General features: G+C 49.2%; 1 protein-coding gene across 2 annotated transcripts in view; it reads left to right on the forward strand.

Moving 5' to 3' along the window:
* Positions 1-9,371: 9,371 nt before the first annotated feature.
* The window catches only part of TTC39A (tetratricopeptide repeat domain 39A), a 49,046-nt gene continuing 41,411 nt past the window's right edge, over positions 9,372-17,006 (forward strand). For both annotated transcript variants that reach the window (XM_056122413.1, XM_056122419.1), the window contains exon 1: positions 9,372-9,461. In XM_056122413.1, the coding sequence (XP_055978388.1) occupies positions 9,409-9,461 (53 nt within the window). In that variant the 5' untranslated portion in view covers positions 9,372-9,408. The remainder of the gene's footprint in view (positions 9,462-17,006) is intronic.

Genomic DNA, 17,006 nt, shown 5'->3' on the forward strand with positions numbered 1-17,006 from the left:
TATTTATCTCCATGCTTATTTGTGTAGAATGAGTGTTTTAGAGTCATTTGTGATTATATTTTACAATGTTCACTGTCTCCAACACCTGTGCTTGAAAAGGACAGATAAGTACTCCTGAGAGCTAAGTGGCACTATTTACAGAGTTTCACCTTTTTCTCTATACCTGTTCAGATTCATTTGGGCTCTCTGTGGAAACTTCTCTTATGTTTCAGACTTCTAAATTGTAGAGTGTAATTATGAGAATAATAAACTTTAAGTAATAAAGTATATTATCCTATAAAACATTTTCCAGTTCATTTTCCTACTTAATACATAACCGGGATTTAGGACAGTCTGACACTCAAACCTTAGTTATCAACATTACCGTAAGTGATAAATATGTAGGTCAGATGGTCAGCCTACTTTATATTCAAGAATTATAATTTGTAGGGGCCAGAGTACAGCAGGTAAGGTATTTGCCTTACATGCAAACAACCCGATCTCAACCCCCAGCACCCTACATGATCCCTGAGCAAGCCCTGAGCTCCCCTGGGTATGGCCCAGAAACCAAAAGGAAAAAATAATTACAATTTTTACAACCACAAGCAAACCAAAAAGAAAATTTACCAGATCTTACACCAGGAGAAAAAAATACATTAAAAAGTAGGGAGAGCAGGATGGGAGATGCATGCTGAAAGTAGACTATAGACCGAACATGATTTCCACTCAGTGCCTCTTTTGCAAACAACAGCACCCAAAAGGAGAGAGAACAAAAGGGAATGCCCTGCCACAGAGGCAGGGTGGGATGGGGGGTGGGAGGGATACTGGAATCAGAGGTGGTGGAAAATGGGCACTGGTGGAGGGATGGGTACTCGAATATAATCGAAACCCAAGCACAAACATTTGTAAGTCTACAACTGTACCTCATGGTGTTTCACTAATTTTTTTTTAAAAAAATTTAAAAAAAGTAAATACATGATATGATAGAAATCTGAAAAATATTTTTATGCATAGGTATGTATAAATAAAAATTAGAAATATTCATTTTAAAAAAGTAGAGAGAGGACCAGAGAGATAGTACAGAAGTTAAAGCCTTGCATGCCACCCGCCCCCACCTGACTTCTGTCCCTTGCACCACCAGGAGTGATCTCGTAGCATGAGAGACAGGAGTAATTCCTGCAGTGCAGCCAAGTGTGACCATGAACAAACAAACAAACAAATAGGTAAAGTAGATTTTGAAGTTATAGGCAGAATCATGTCATGTATAAAGACACAGGGGTAGGATTTGGCTAGCATGCTGGAGAGCTGCCAGTATCAGAGTAGTCCAAAATGTATCTCTGGTGACGATAGGATTGCTGTAGGAAGAGAGCAGGCTAGTCAGGGAGAGGCTATCGTGGTTGTTTCTGTTCCTCAGGGGAAGTACTAAGGACCCAAATCGTGACTGTCAGCTGTCTGAGAGAAGGAGAGCAGAATTAATTCTGGAGAATAGGCCTTTGAGTCTGAGGTGTAGATGATGCGGTGAAAGGGAAGGGATTTGCAGTCTGGCAGCAAACATCGGGAACTTCTGCAGGTTCAAGTAGATTGTAGAGGGTTAGAGAAGGAGCTCAAAGAGTGATGCTAGTGCACTTGCCAGGACCCTGGGTTCAGTCCCCCAGCACACTCAAACCTTTCTCACCTCCCACACTCCCTCCCCTGCCTCTGCATAGCAGTTGCAGCCCTGGTGGCCCCCAGCACTGCTAGAAATGGCCTCCACAGCAGTGACAGCTGTGGATCCCAGCCGCAATTTTTTATTTGATTAGGTGTAAAATGGGACCCCAAATTTTTTCATTTCTGAATAGGTTCTCATGATGCTGAAAACTCTTGACCCAAGGACACCACTTTGAGAACACTATAATAGATGACTTTCAAGTTCTTGTTCTCTTGCAGGGATATTTCAGGGTTTTGTGTTTGGCTGGTTTATTTTTAGGCCACACACTTTGGTGCTCAGGTACTACAGGCTTCTCCAGACATAGTGTTGGGGAAAAGCGGGGTGGTGAGGCTGGACTTGCTTATGGCAGAACTTGCAGTCATGTGGTGCTGAGGATCACACCTGAGGTTCCAGCATGCAAAGCATGTGCTCCACCCGCTGACCCATCTGTCCAGCTGTTTGTTGTTGTTTTGCAGTGCTGGGGATTTAACCCATCTCCTGCTTATACTTTATCACTGAATCACATCCCTGACCCATCTCTTGCAAGTTGTATCAAAGCTTAAATCTGTCACTCTACAGCTTTGTTGTACCTTACCACTCCACACTTGAGATAAAAATTCTTCTTTGAAGTGTAAAGCACCTCCAATCTTAAAGACAGGTTTTTAAAAATTATTGCAAACTAACAGATGCTATACTACTTATTGAATACCAATACTATTTGGGGTACTTTATATATACTGACTCATTTGAATCTCCATAACAATTCTTGAATACTATTATAATCCTTTAGTACTATTACTCCATAACAATCCTTAAGCACTATTATGCCCTGTTTCTAGATGAATAAGTCAAGGTACAAAAAGACTAAATATCTTTCCCAAGATCACAGAGCTAGGATTCTCCAGCTTAGACGATTTGGTTCCAGATTTCATGCTCAGACTCTGCTTTACTCTGATACCTGGACCAATAGTTTACCTATTGCCAGAAAGCCCTATAATGGGTTTTGCAGATGCACAGGAGAAGACCATTAGCGCTCCATTGACTTTGTTGTATTGTGTTCTGGGTACTGTGGGCAGGGGGCACAGAACACTCATATCAGGATCTTCCCATCGGTGCTGGAGTAGAGCACATGGATATTCACTTACATTTAGTATCAAAGTGCCTTATACCGAGGGCTTTGGAAGGAAAGCTAGAATACCCAGATGAAGGGGAACATTCCTGCCAAGAGCATTGGGATGGACTTCACAAAAGAGGTATCTCCAAGATTTAGTATTCTGCTCCTGGCAGTAATGAAAAGCACAGATGGTGACTGTCAGCCAGAAAGGCACAACTCTTCCAAGACAACAGCATTTGCTGTCAGGACCCTTGGAGAAGAAAGACAAGCTGGCATTCTCTCCCAAGAGGTCTCACTTATTCATGACTTTAGCGGATTCACCCTGGCCTCAGAGCCCACCTTCCAGCACCAAAACCTGATCTTCATCAGTTAAAGAGCCCCCACTACAGGTTCGCAGTGATTGACTTCAGGACCAGAATGCCAGTGTCTTCTAAAGTGCCAGAGGACTGAAAGAAGCTGCTGGGCCAAATACCCTTCCTTGCCTCCTGCCTCTGAGGTGTCTTAGTTTGTAACCAGGGCTGCCTGGGCCATCCCATAAACATGATTTTTAGATGAAAATTTAGCCAGGTTATGATCCAGTTTGGATGCTTGGGAAGCTGTTTGGGGTGACTGCCTTTGCTTTCAAACCCTGAATTATTGGTTCCTTTCGTTGATCCTATTTCTTATGGAGTGCATATGCAGGAGGCTCCTTCTTGACCTATCTGCCACCGAGTCACCACCGTGCCTGGCCTTTCTGTCTGTCCTCTGCACCCCAGGCCATCTTCATCTCTCTTCATCTCTAAAGCTCCTTCTCGCCTTGACACTAGTCTCCGATTTCCTCTACTTCCAAACCCTTCTCCATGCCACTGTCAGATTACTCTAGAATCAGAAATTTGCCACAGATTACCATCTTCCTTAGGCTTTTCCTTCACACTCTCAGTTTCTCATCAGTATTTAATCGGTAATGGCCTGCCACATATAAGGTAATTATTTTCCCTTTGAACAGGACTTGGAAAAAAAACTGTCACTGTCACTGTCCTCCCATTGTTTATCGATTTTCTCGAGCGGGCCCAGTAATGTAACATCTCCATTGGAGACTTTGTTGTTACTGTGTTTGGCATATCACGGATATGAAGAGAGATCAATACATCACGGATAGCTTGCCAGGCTCTGCCGTGCGGGCGAGATACTCTCGGTTGCTTGCCGGGCTCTCCGAGAGGGGCAGAGGAATCGAACTCGGGTCGGCCATGTTGGCTGTGTGCAAGGCAAACACCCTACCGCTGTGCTATCGCTCCAGCCCATCCTCATTAGTATAGTGGAAAAAAAACTACTTAAAGGAAATATTTAAAATCAGATTACATTGTAATCTGATCACAGCGTATGGGATCCTTCTGAAATGTGCATAATTTTACTCACTAATGTAATAAATACTTTTAAAAAAAATTTTCCCTCTTTCCTTTTTGTACCATACCTGGCAATGCTTAGGGGTTGCATTCAGAGCCAATGCTTGGCTCTGCATTCAGAAATGACTCCTGGTGGTGCTCAGGACCATATGGAATGCTGGGGATCAAACCCAAGTCGGTCACATGCAAGGCAAATGCCCTACCTGCTCTGCTATTGCTCCAGCCCCACTAATATCTCAGACAGACTCTAATACATTACTTAGGTCATGAGATCAGTTTAACATTTTAATCCTTTGGTGGGAGGGTTTCACCTGATTGTGCTAAGGGCTTACTCCTGACTGCCCTCGGAGATCACTCCTGACAGGGCTCGAGGTGCCAGAGATAAAACCTGGGTCAGCCACATTGTAGATACCCCTGTACTGTACTATCTCTCCAGCCCTAAGATCAGTTTACAGACTATAGAGCAACTTTGAAAACATGCAGTAGAGCACGATTGTGGAATGAATGCCCGTACCAATAATGGCTTCATTATCCGTGTATATCCAATCTTGTTTAGGTTTTCACCCACTCTTCTGATGTTATTTTTCAATATGTTAATGAACATCATCTTAAAAATGATGAAATACATTTAATTATGCACCGGGGGACAAGTGATAGTACAGTGTGTAGGGCACTTGCCTTCCATGAGGCCAACCCTCGTTCTGTTTCTGGTATCACCACATATGGTCCCCCAAGTACCACCAGGAGTTATTTTTGAGAGCAGAGTCAGGAATAAGCCCTGAGCACAGCTAGGTGTGGCCCCAAAACAACTATATATAACAGGGTCACAAAATAAAGTGAGAATTGCTGATTATTTTTTTTTAACGTTTCAAGTAAGAAATGCAGGTTCCAGTGTTAGGAATCCAAGTTAATGAAAGGTTATCTTGTGGAAGGGAAGGTCTGTCTTGAGAGAAAGACTTTACCCATTTTCCCCATCCCAATAGCTACAGAATGTTTTTGGCTGCCCCAAACCTGAGATCTTACTTTCCACTTCTCCTGTTACCTCTGGAATCAGAACTTGGAAGGACTAAATTTATTTTGTAGAAAGGAAACGTATCTAATGCTTAGTGAGGATTTTTCCGGAGCCTAGCACTCAGGCAGTTAATATAGATTATCCTGTTTAATCCTCAGAACATTCACAATAGAGAGAAGCATGAGGTGGAGAGATACAGAAGAGGTTTGACTGAGCAGAGACTCAGCCAGGGAGGTGAACCCCTCTGTGCCACAGTACCAAGCTGCTTGCTCTACCCTGATCCTAGAAGCTGAAACAGCTACAGAGATTGAGGGAGTGGCAGGGAAGGATCAGAGCAACCCTGGACCCTGCGCAAGAAGCTTGCATCGAAGCATAAGACCATGCGCCGCTCTGGAGCTCTGCAGGACACCTCCACACATGCACTATTTTTTTTTTGAGTCACACCCAGCAATGCACAGCGGTTACTCCTGGCTCTGCATTCAGGAATTACTCCTGGCAGTGCTTGAGGGATCATTTGGGACTCTGGGAATTGAACTCGGGTCGGCCGCTTGCAAAGCAAACATCCTACCCACTGTGCTGTCGCTCCAACCCCTCACACACACTTTTTTATTAAACTTTCCAGGGCCACACAAGGTAGTCCTCTGGAATTAATCCCAGCTCTGTGCTCTGGGCTCTCCTACAACTGCACAGCCCATGTGGTGCCAGGGATTGAGCCTGGGCTCCTGTATGCAATCTGTTGAGTGAGCCATTTTGTTTGTTTGGTGGGGGGTGGGGGGTTGTTTTGTGTTTGCTTGGGGGCCATGCCTGGTGGTACTTGCTCTGTGCTCAGAAATCACTCCTGGTGAACTTAAAGGACCATGTGGGAAGCCAGGAATCAAACCTCGATTGGCTGCATGCAAAACAGTCGCCCTACCCACTACACTATCATTGCAGCCCCTTTCCCTTCTCTCCAGCCCTCAATAAAATTCCTTTACTTAAAAAAAGAACAGTAGGTTATTGCAGAGTTCCTATAGACTTTTAAAGAATAGCTAAACATTGGACATGCCCACACCACCGCCCAACCCTGAAATATCCTCATTCAGAATGTGGGCCTCTGTGTGACATCCTTCAAGTCTTGAATTAAAGACTCTGCGGGCTCTACGTTGCATAGAGACCTGGATAGAGTACCCTGACCCCTCTCCTAGCCCCTGCAAAATTCTGCCCTATTTGCATCCAAGCACAGGGAACCCTAATTCATTGCAACTTCTCCAAAGATACACTAATTCATTGCAGCTTTCCAGAAGGTGCCTGGCCTTGTTGAAGAAACCCAGGGTTTAGAATCTTACATATAGGGTATAAATTCTAGTTGAAATGTGTGATTTGGGGCAAACCCATCAACCTCACCGACCCTTGGTGGGAATAACAGTTTTCTTTTACAGGGTTGTTGGTGAGGATTAATAAACCTTTACAACTGTAAATGGGGTATAAAGTCTTCAATCCTTTTATGTGGCAGATACTCACTGAGAGCTATCACATCCATATTTAAGACAGAAAAAGAACGATTAGAAGGGAAGGGAGGAAGAGAGGTTGATAAATCGGAACAAAGGGGACCTGTCTGCTGCCTTTCCTTGTTGCAGGTTGGAAACAAGGTTGCAGTCCTGTCATTTCGATTAAAAATTAATAAGAGGGGCCCGAAGAGATAGTACAGTGGGTAGGGCACTTGCCTTACACACGGCCAAACTATGTTTGATTCCAAATATCTTGTATGGTCCCCCAAGCACCACCAGGAATAATTCCTGAGCGCAAACCAGAAGTAACCCCTGAGCATCACCATATGTGGTTCAAAAACCAAATCATAATAATAATAAAAGGACGGTGGAGATGGCTCAGAGGGGGGGAGCACATGCATGTAAAGGTGCTGTCTCTTGACACTTTGTGGAACATAAATAGCCAGGAATGACCAAAAATAATAATGAGGGGAAAATATAAAAGGCATTTTAAGAGTGTGGTTAAATCGAAAGAGTTTTATAAATTTTGTATCTTGAAAGTTTATTGACATAAAGAACCATTCATTCCCCCTCTGACAATAAAATTCACACAGTGGGATGTGTACATGCTGTATCCAAGTAATTCTGTTTTGGTTGTGTTCACTGATTTAATTCTCACAGCAACCCACCTCTTAGGGGCCATTATTTGCACTTTATAGGTAGCTGACCAGGGGTGAGGCCAAGATTACAGCCCAGATACCTGGCTCAAGAGCAAGTTAAAGAATAAAACCTAGTCTACCTGGGGGTTGTTAGGAGATTGGAGATTGGAGAAGCTTTGGGAAAGTGGCTCATCAAAGCTGTATGTGTGCTGAGAGCATGTGTGACAGGCAGACTGAGGCTGGGATTAAGATAAGAAAGATTCTTGAATCTGGCTTCTTGGATTGAATCCTGACTGCCTCTCCACCAGCCTTTGTGACCGTGAGCAAATCTATTTCTTCTCTGCCTCACTTTCTGAACCAAAAAGATCAGGATTTTACTATCTAAGGACTAACTGTTGTTTAAGGATGAAATAAGTTGACACATATAAAGGATTTTAAATAATGCCTCACTAAATGGTGAGGAAGAGGAGGGGGAGGGGAAGAGAATAAGCCCTAACGTTTGAGAACCCTGGGATTGAGTCCCAGCTTTTACATGTTTCTTTTTTCTTCTTCCTTTTTTTGTTTTGTTTTGGGGGCACACCTTCTGGCAGGGCTGGCCAAGAACTATGTGTGGTGCCAGGAATTGAGCCTGGGATGGTTGCCTTATCCACTGTGCTACTTCTCTGACCCTAATTGATCCTTCCTAAACCTCAACTCATACAGTCTCAGGATAGAATTGTTGGCCAGCTTAGAGAGTGTGGGTACATGCGTTCCGCAGAGTCCCTGCCTTCAAACCAGCCCTGGCTCCATCTTCATCCACCACCACTAAGCACATGCAGGGTGTGGAATTGTGCAGTTTAGCTCTGCAGAAGACACAGATGTGAGAAACTTTCACCGCAGAGAGAGAGCTGAAGAGTGCGCCTAATTCAGTCACTAATACTTCCTAAGATTAAAAATAGGGAGGGCCAAATGTCATGAGAGATGGGTCAAAATGGAATCCCTGGCGACAGAGAGATTCCTTTGTTGGGGAGATACAGGAAGTCTTCCTGGAGGAAGTGGTATTAGCTACAGGCTCAGAGCTGAGCTGGATGGGATTTTAATAGTCACTGGGATTTAGTCTGGGAAAGTTGGCCATCTGAAGCCAACTAGTGTTCCCACGGTGGTCAAGGCCCTATGGCCTGCCAGGAGTTTGAGCCCTGGGTGCCCTGTAACTGGATTTACCAGATCTGGAAGGTCTGGCTGACAACATTCTTGGCCGATGTTGATCTGCCAAGACCACGGCAGATCAGAGAAAAGGGGAAAGGTCACATTTTCTGTGCTACCTTCCCGGAAATGTGAGAGAAGTTTCTCACATAATCCCTGGGGGCTTCACCCAGACCTTCCACTGGGTGCTCAGTCCAATTTTGGACCCTAGGCAGGGTCCGCAGACCTGGCTTCCCCCTGAGACCCGGCTCCTCAGTTTGGCCCCCGCAGTGTTGGTCAGCGGGTTTTAATCCCATCCCAAAGGGGACTGCCTGCATTATGGTGAAACCAGGAATCTGTGCAGAGCACCTGCCTTGGGACCTGGCTCTGGTTGTTAGACGTAGCCTGCGTTGCCCAATCCCAGCACAGAGACCCAGCACATCATACCTACAGTGTCCCTGCCACCCCGCGGATCGCCCCTAGCCTCCCACTGAGAGGAGCCCCCAAAGACTGGGAGTCATCCTCTCTGGACCCTGCAAGCCTTTTCGGTACCCCTCGGGGCCCTGGGTGCTCCCTGTGTCAGAACCGAACCTTCTAATGTCCCTAGAGACTGAAAGGGACAAATTGGAGCGCACGTGACAGGACAGCTGGCGGCGGCGCCTTCTGTCCCCTGCCCGCCCTGCAGGGCAGGTTTGGGAGTTGGGCAGGGGGCCGCGATGCGGACACTGGCCCCTGCTCCCGCGGAAGCCGGGCCGCAGGGGGTCACTGAACAAGCCCCTCGGCCTCAGTTTCTCCCTGCACCCGTGCTGGCTGCGGTCTGCGATGCTCCTGCGGGGCGAGTGGGGAGGAGCGCGGGGAGGAGCGCGGGGAGGAGCGCGGGCCGCCCTCTGCGCGCGGGTCCAGGTGCTGCCGCCGCAGGAGCCCGCGCCGCCGCCGCCGCCTGCGCCCATGGCCTTCCTCACCGCCTGGAAACGAGCGGCGTTCCGGAGAAGCCAGCGCAGGTACCAGGCCGGGGGTGCTGGGGGGCTGAGGGACGGGCGCCCCGCGGGGAGTGCAGCCCAGCGCGGTCCCACGCGAGCCCCAGCCCCGGGACCTCCCGCTGTGAGCGAGCAGAGCCGCAGCCCAGGGTCCAGGACCCCCTAGCTGCTCCTGATCAACTCTGGCTGAGCTGGGACCTCCAGATACGTTTCCATAGGGAAGGGGGTGGGGTGGGGCTCCCTTCTGACCCTTGCCCCCCAGTTTCTTTGTGTGTCCATACTTAAGATTTATCTGCTATATTCCCCCCAAATTGCTATCTCCATCTGCCAGTCCTATGAGCACCTCAGATTCTTCTGGGGGGTATGGGTCACCCCCCGCAACACTCAGGGGTTACCCCTGGCTCTGCGTCACTCCTGATGATGCTCTGGGATGTCAGGGATGGAAACCAGGTCAGCCACGTGCAAGGCCAATGCCCTACCCTGTACTATCTTTCGGGCCCGCACCTCAGATTCTTTAAATCCCACATCAAACTCCATATTTTCACTCCCAAACCTGTTCCACTTCCTGTGTGTCCCCAACTCAGGCATCCACCCAGTTGCCCAAGCTCAGAACCTGGGAGTCATCCTTTCACCGCCCTCCCTCAAAGCTCCACCCCAGCCTCCTCCTTCTCCTGATTTTATCTCCTGTGTGTGTCTCAGAGATACTCATCCCTCTGAACTTCTGAAGTCGGACCAGATTTGCCCAGTCACCTCCCTCCCCATGTCTCTTCCAGGGGCCAGAGATTGTACAGAATAAGGTACTTGTCTTGCATGTGGATGACCCTGTTTGGATTCCCATCACACGATGTTCTCCTGAGCTCTACCACCAGCTGTAGCCCAGAAAAACAAATTGCATCCCCTAAACTGATTATTTTTTATTTTGGTTTTTGGGCCACACCTACCTGTGTTCCTGGCTCTGTGTTCAGGGATTATTTCTGGTAGCGTTTGGTGGGACACTACAGTGTGTTAGCAGTCAAACCTTGGTCAGCATACTGCAAGGCAAGTTCCTTACCCACTATACTATCTCTCCAGCCCCCAACTGGTCTTTTCTAAAGCACAGACCAGACATCATTTTTCTTAAACTCCCTTGACTTTGTGGCTCAGGATTACCTAGGGTTAGAGTTGAAGGCTTTGAGGGGAGAGACTGTGACCTGACAGCATTGCTCTGAGGCTCCCCCTGGTCCAGAAGCAACAGCAGACTCTGTAGTATCCTCACCTCTGCCCCAGCTCTCGGGCTCCTGTGCCCAAAAGGCCCATCTTCATGCCTGGCATTTGCTCTGGAAGATGCCAGCTTCAGTGGCCTCTGAGAAGGGCCTGTCTGGTTCACCCTTCAGGCAGGCTCAGGATTCTGGGCTCCAGCATCAAGGCCTCCCCTCAGCTCTCTGGTCAGGCACTGCACTGGACCCTGCAGATATGTTTAGAGACACAGCTCTCTGCTCTCACCATACCATGTTTTGGTGGGAAAGCTGAAAAGGAGGGAGAATGAGTCAACACCAGAAACGGGGCCTGTGTTCGTATTAAAGCAGGGTGAGTCAGCTGTGCCCAGAGTTTCCATGGCAGTGCAGGCAGCTCAGGTCAGAGGCTGAGAGTGTGTGAGGAACAGAGCCCGGGGCTCTCAGAGGAGGCCTCAGGCTACCACAAACAGAGAATGAGACCCTATAGAAGGGAGTCATCCCTAATGATGACCCTTGGAGAGAATTTGGCAGGTGCTATCAATACTAGGTCACTGTCATCCTTCCTGCCTCCCAGGATGCATGAAGAGGGACAGACTCCATCCCCATGTCTGAGGTGCAGCACAGAACTGGCTTCCCAGGAAGCTCTGGGAAAAAGGTTTCTGAAGAGGGTGAGCACCCCCAGCTGGGCTGGGGGTGTGGCCATACTGGGCAGCCCTGGAGGCGCCAGGCCCCTTCTGCCCCAGATGTGTTCCCAGATGTGTTCGTGGCAGTTGGTGTCAGTATGGCAAGAGGCAGGGAGACTGAAGACTCAGTTCAGATGGTGGTGGGGTCTGACAGGAAAATTGATGTGTGAGAGGGAGAGGAGAACCTAAGAAGAAAGAACTAAGAAGTGGTGACTGGGAGGTGAGACCCATATCTCGATGACACAGGGAGGGGGGCTCTAACGATGCAGAGGCCTTCGATGGCCATATGAGGGAGTGTCAGATCCTTCGTGGTTCTGCCCAAACTGGCCAGACACAAATCCCAGGAATGCTCTCTCTGCTGAAGTTGCTGCAGAAACCAGGGTGCCCTTGATTGTGGTACTTGCTGGGCTCACAGACTCAGCTGCAGTGCCCGTTAGAAGTCACTTACTTTTGCTGTAATGTTCACACATGCTGGGAGTGCGGTCTGGGAGCCGCACTCCTGACCACAGTGTTTGCACATCTTTTGTGTGTTGGCAACTTCCCGGGGTCTCACCACCTGCACCCACTGACTGGTGTGTAGGAATCTCTCGTCATCGTCATCAGGGGTGGCGAACGATGCTGGTGACCCAGGTATCTGCAGCGAGCAGCAGGGGTTCTTCCAGCTCAGGAGGAGTCTTGGGATTCCAAGCACCTAGACTGGGTACCAGGAACTGGCAGGAGGGGGAAATGATGCCATTTCCACGGAGATCAGCATCTACCTGCCCAAAGAGGGCCCCCTCCTAGCCCCTGTCACGCTGCTCCATGGGAGACAGCAGCACGAGCAAAGGGCAATTCAGGCAGCCAGGTTGCTTCTGTTTGGGTGTGTGTTTTTTTGGGGGGGGCGGTAGGGCGTGTGTGTGTGGGGAGTGGTAACATGTATTGTCAGTACTGAGCAGTGCTAGGTCCTGATGGTTTTCAGGGCTCACCAGAACTATACCCCACAAAGCTTAAGGGGCCAGGTGGTAGCAGTGATCCTCCGGCACTACAGGGCATGTGCTCTGCCACTTGAACCACAGCTCTGGCTCTGGCTTTTGAGAAAAAGCAGTACTGGGGGAGAGAAAGACTCCCCCAGTACTGAGGAGGGTCCCAGTAAAGAGGCTGGGGTCTCTGGGCTAATGTGTGCAGAATTCTTGTCAAGCCCTGGGGCAGCCGTGGGGTGCCTCCTTGAGACTTAATGTGACTCAGATCACATTTTCACCTCCATTATAGCTCAACTCCTGCAGAGCGAGGCATTTGAGTTCAATTTTCAAACTGAAGCTTCAGTTCCCAGGATCCTGATCTTCCCTCCTGCCATGGGTGTTGGGACCCCTGCATCTTCCCCTGCAAACTGGCTCATGGAAACCTAGAGGGATGCTTGGCCCCACTTTGCCACTAGGGAAGGATTCTGACTCAGGATGGTTTTTGTTTGGGGATGTCTCTAGGAAATCAGTGGAAAAGAGGTTTATTAGACAGAACTTTCTACTCTGCCCACATGCCACATTTCCTGAAATATCTTCAGATCTGTCACTAAGTCACTCAGGACCCTGAAGGTGTCTGCAAGGCTCCTTCCGATTCCATCTGTGGCCAGTTTCCCGCTCTGCTGCTGCTCACCTGCCCCTCCACACAGCGCAGACACGGCTAGGCTCACCGCGGCTTGCACCCGGAGCTCTGAGATAGCAGGAGAAGGATTCTGGGGGCTGACTTGGCATCCTGATTTGGGGACTTTCTAGCAGTGGAACCTTGGTTGGAGAGGGTGCTTGCTTGACCTTTCTTTCCTGATCTGTACCAAGAAGGCCCTCTTGGGATTTGCCTCGTGGGATGGTGGCAAGGGCAGCAGAACTGGACATGCAGAGCGTGATAGCAGGGCCTGGCAGTGGCGAGTCATCTGATTTTTCCCAGTCTCCCAGGCCGGTAGAGGAAAGGGCTTCTCTAGCAGCTCTGGTTTGGTAAAGTCCAGGGAAATATTCCCGTTGACTCACTTCAGCCAGACATTGTGTCCTGGGAGATGGGGTCCAATAAAAGGACGTTCCTCCCACTCAGTCAATGGGACGAGAGAAGTGGAAAGGAGAAGTTCTTCTCCAAAATCGAGTGTTCATAGCTGGTGGCACTGTAGCATCAATATGGACTTGAAATAAGCCCCATGAAGGACCCAGATTGGAACACTCCTGCCAATTTCCCTCTGAGCCCTTCCAGTGGATACTGGGACCTGGTCCCAGTGCCCATCTTTGGGGGCACACACCCCTGTGGTCATGACTTTGCCAGCCCTCCTCTCACCACCATCCTGGACAGAGTATGGCAAGGGGCAGTCGGGCAACTGCCTAATTAATTACTCACTAGTTGACTAGGCCCAGGCTGTGATGTAAGACTTGAGAAATGAGTAACAGAAAGTTTCGCTGATCTCATGATCCATCTCCAAACCCCTCAGCCGTCCCTGAGGGCATCCTCCCGTACAACCTCTGTTCCCAGAGCCTGTGTCTGTCTCTATCCGCTTTCTTGGGGAGGAGGAACTTGCTCTTTCTTTTTCACTTTTGCAGTGCAGGGGTTGATCTAGGGCCTTCCACGTGTGAGATAAATCTCTGCCTCTGAGCCACATCCCTGGCCCTGGGAAGTTCCTGTCAACCCATTTCCAAACATTCTTCCCCCACTGAAGGCCAGATCCCACCGGTGGACAGTGGGGCTGAAGCCTACTGCTTACCCCATTCTCTGACAATGCCTGGTTTCCTGCACAGCCAGCAGCTGGACAATTAGCTGAGGGCATCAGACCCTTGGGTGCTCTGTCCAGGAAGCCCATCCAGACAGCCATTTGGACTCCATTTTCCTGCCATGAGTTTGCTCTGCCTGCCCCTCCAATGGCCTCCCTGGTCTGCCTCACAAACAGTAGCACTCTGGGGGCCGGATAGTACAGCAGGTAGGGCGCTTGCCTGGCATGCAGCCAACCAAGGTTCCATCCTCGGCTCTGCATATGGTCTCCTTAACACTGCCAGGAGCGACCCCTGAGCGCAGAACCAGGAGGAAGCCCTGAGCACTACCCAGAATGGCCTCAAAAATAAAGTCAAAAGTCACTCTGGGAGAGCCACACCCGTAGAGACCCCTCCCCTGGACCCTGTCCCACAGAGACCCTTTTCCTGGACCCTCCTGTGGAGACCCTTCTCCCAAGCCCACCACAGAGACCTTTCTCCCGGACCCCCACCACGGAGACCCTTCCCCCAGGCCCTCTCCTGCAGAGACCCTTCTCCTGGACCCTTTCCCACAGAGACCCTTCTCCTGGACCCTCCGCAGAGACACTTCTCCTGGACCCACCCACAGAGACCCCTTTCCCAGACCCCCCAAAGAGACCCTTCTCCCGGGCCCTCCTGCAGAGACCCTTCTCCCGATATTTGCTTCTCTCTCTCTTTCACACATAGAAAACCAAAGTCTCAGGCTGAAGGCCACCCTGCTGTATTTCCCAGAAAATGTGGGTGGGGACTTCAGGGCCCGAGGGGCATACTACACATTGTCCCTGAGCACAGGCCAGGCAGGTCCTAGAGGGAGGCCATTCCACAGGTCAGTGCACAGCCTCTGCACTAAGACCCTCCTCCAGCTGGCCTGGATGCTGCCTGAGGGATGTGGAACAGCTCAAGTTCTGTAGACTAACTCTCGGCCCTCCCTGGCCTCTAGCTGTCTCCCCACCATCCACTCTATCATCCCTACTCCCCTCTCACAGCTGGGAAGCAAAGGTTCCTGCTGTCTCCTAAATGCATTGACGACATGGGAATGTCCTTTTCATACAAGGAGTATAATTTTATTAATTTTATTTTATGCTCTAAAAAAAATTTCCCCACCTTCTAGAAAACTCCAGCTGATGACCAGCATTTAGTGGAAGCCTGCCATGTGCCAGCACAGTTCTGGACACTAGAAATATATCAGAGAGCGCAAGTAAAAGGGGAAAAAACCTTGGCATTGTGGAAGGTAGAATTTAAAGGGCGATACAATCAATGAGGAAGAGAAATATGCAGATGTTAGCAAGTGATTTGGAGAAAAGGGCTGAAGGTAAGAAGCTTGGGAGGAGGGCAGCGAGGCTTCTCTTTTCAATAGAATGGCCAGGGAAGGCTCTCTGGACAAGAGTTCGAGGGGAACAGGTCCTGAAAGGGGTGAGTGTGTGAAGTGCATTGCTAGCAAATGGCGGGATGGCAGGGTCAAAGGGTCTGAGGCTGGGAGCACCAGGACCCGTTGCACAAGAGGCCAGAGGCTGGTGTGGCTAAGAGCTAAGGGAGGCAGCGTGGAGCACCGGGGCAGAGGGTGACAGGGGGGCTGTCGCTGGGTGCAGGACAGCCTGTGGGGCAGGGGAGGATCAGAGAAGTCCGTCAGGAGACAGTGGCGTGAACCCAGGCCCAGAAATTCTCTAGAGACTCTGTGTGGGCCTCAGGAGAGGCCTCAGGTGCCCCAGCAGTTTTATGTCATTTAATTTCCTCACTTATCCAGAGGAATATTCAGGTTGAAAACTTCATGAGGCACAAAGATTTGTCTGTGGTCTTGGCTGCTCCGTCTTTAATTCCAGCTGTGCCACTTCGTACTCCCGTGGCCTCGGGTTGAGAGGGCACTTTTGCCATGAAGGCTTATAGTAGGAGTGAAATGGATGCTTCTCTGTCCTCAGGGCCTGGCCAGGACCAGGCGCACAACTTAGGGGAACTCACTCTTTTCTGGACAGTCTTGCCCAGTTCTGGGGCTCCCTAGGATTCTTGGAGAATCCTGTTGTTCCTGCAGGAAAGATAAGCCCTATTTCAAATGCTTTCTGCTGTTGTTTCTTTAACCCTTGCGACCACCCCATAAGGTGAGTGCCACTGCCATCTTCGAGATTTTATTTTATGCTCTAAAAAAAATTTCCCCACCTTCTAGAAAACTCCAGCTGATGACCAGCATTTAGTGGAAGCCTGCCATGTGCCAGCACAGTTCTGGACACTAGAAATATATCAGAGAGCGCAAGTAAAAGGGGAAAAAAGCTGAGCACCCAGGCTGCCAGAGCAGTGGTATGAGCACTGGCTTGTGAGCCTGGTGTACACTCAAAGCAGCACAGCGAAGACATGGTAGCACGAGTCCAGCCAGATCTTTCTGGAGCAGGTTTTGCTCCCCTGTGTACAGTCACCCAATGTGACCTCAAGAGAGCCAGCCTATTTTTGTTACTGTTTTGTTTGGAGACCCACACCCAAAAGTGCTCAGAGACATGCCTGGTGGTGTTCTGGGGACCATGTGGTCCCCAAGGATCTAAACACAGATCCCCCTCCCACAAAGCATGGACTCCAGACCTTTGAACCATCTCCCTGGCCCCAAGCCTACATCTTTCTTTCTCTCTCTTTCTTTCTTTCTTCCTTCCTTCCTTCCTTCCTTCCTTCCTTCCTTCCTTCCTTCCTTCCTTCCTTCCCTCCTTTCTTATTCCTTCCTTCCTTCCTTTTTTTGGTATGTTATTTAAATCGTCTTTCAATGAAGTGTTTTTTTTTTAATTTTAATTTATTGAATCACCATGAGATACAAAGTTCCAGAGTTGTTTATGATTGAGTTTCCATTGTACAGTGTTCAATATCACCCATCCCTTTACCAATGTCCACTTCCTTCCACCAGGGTCTCCAGTTTCCCACTGCCACCCACTTGTGCCTACGTCAGACACTTTTAGGTGCTGT

This window comes from Sorex fumeus, unplaced genomic scaffold, assembly GCF_029834395.1.
Source record: "Sorex fumeus unplaced genomic scaffold, SorFum_2.1 ptg000045l, whole genome shotgun sequence".
NCBI classification, from domain to species: domain Eukaryota; kingdom Metazoa; phylum Chordata; class Mammalia; order Eulipotyphla; family Soricidae; genus Sorex; species Sorex fumeus.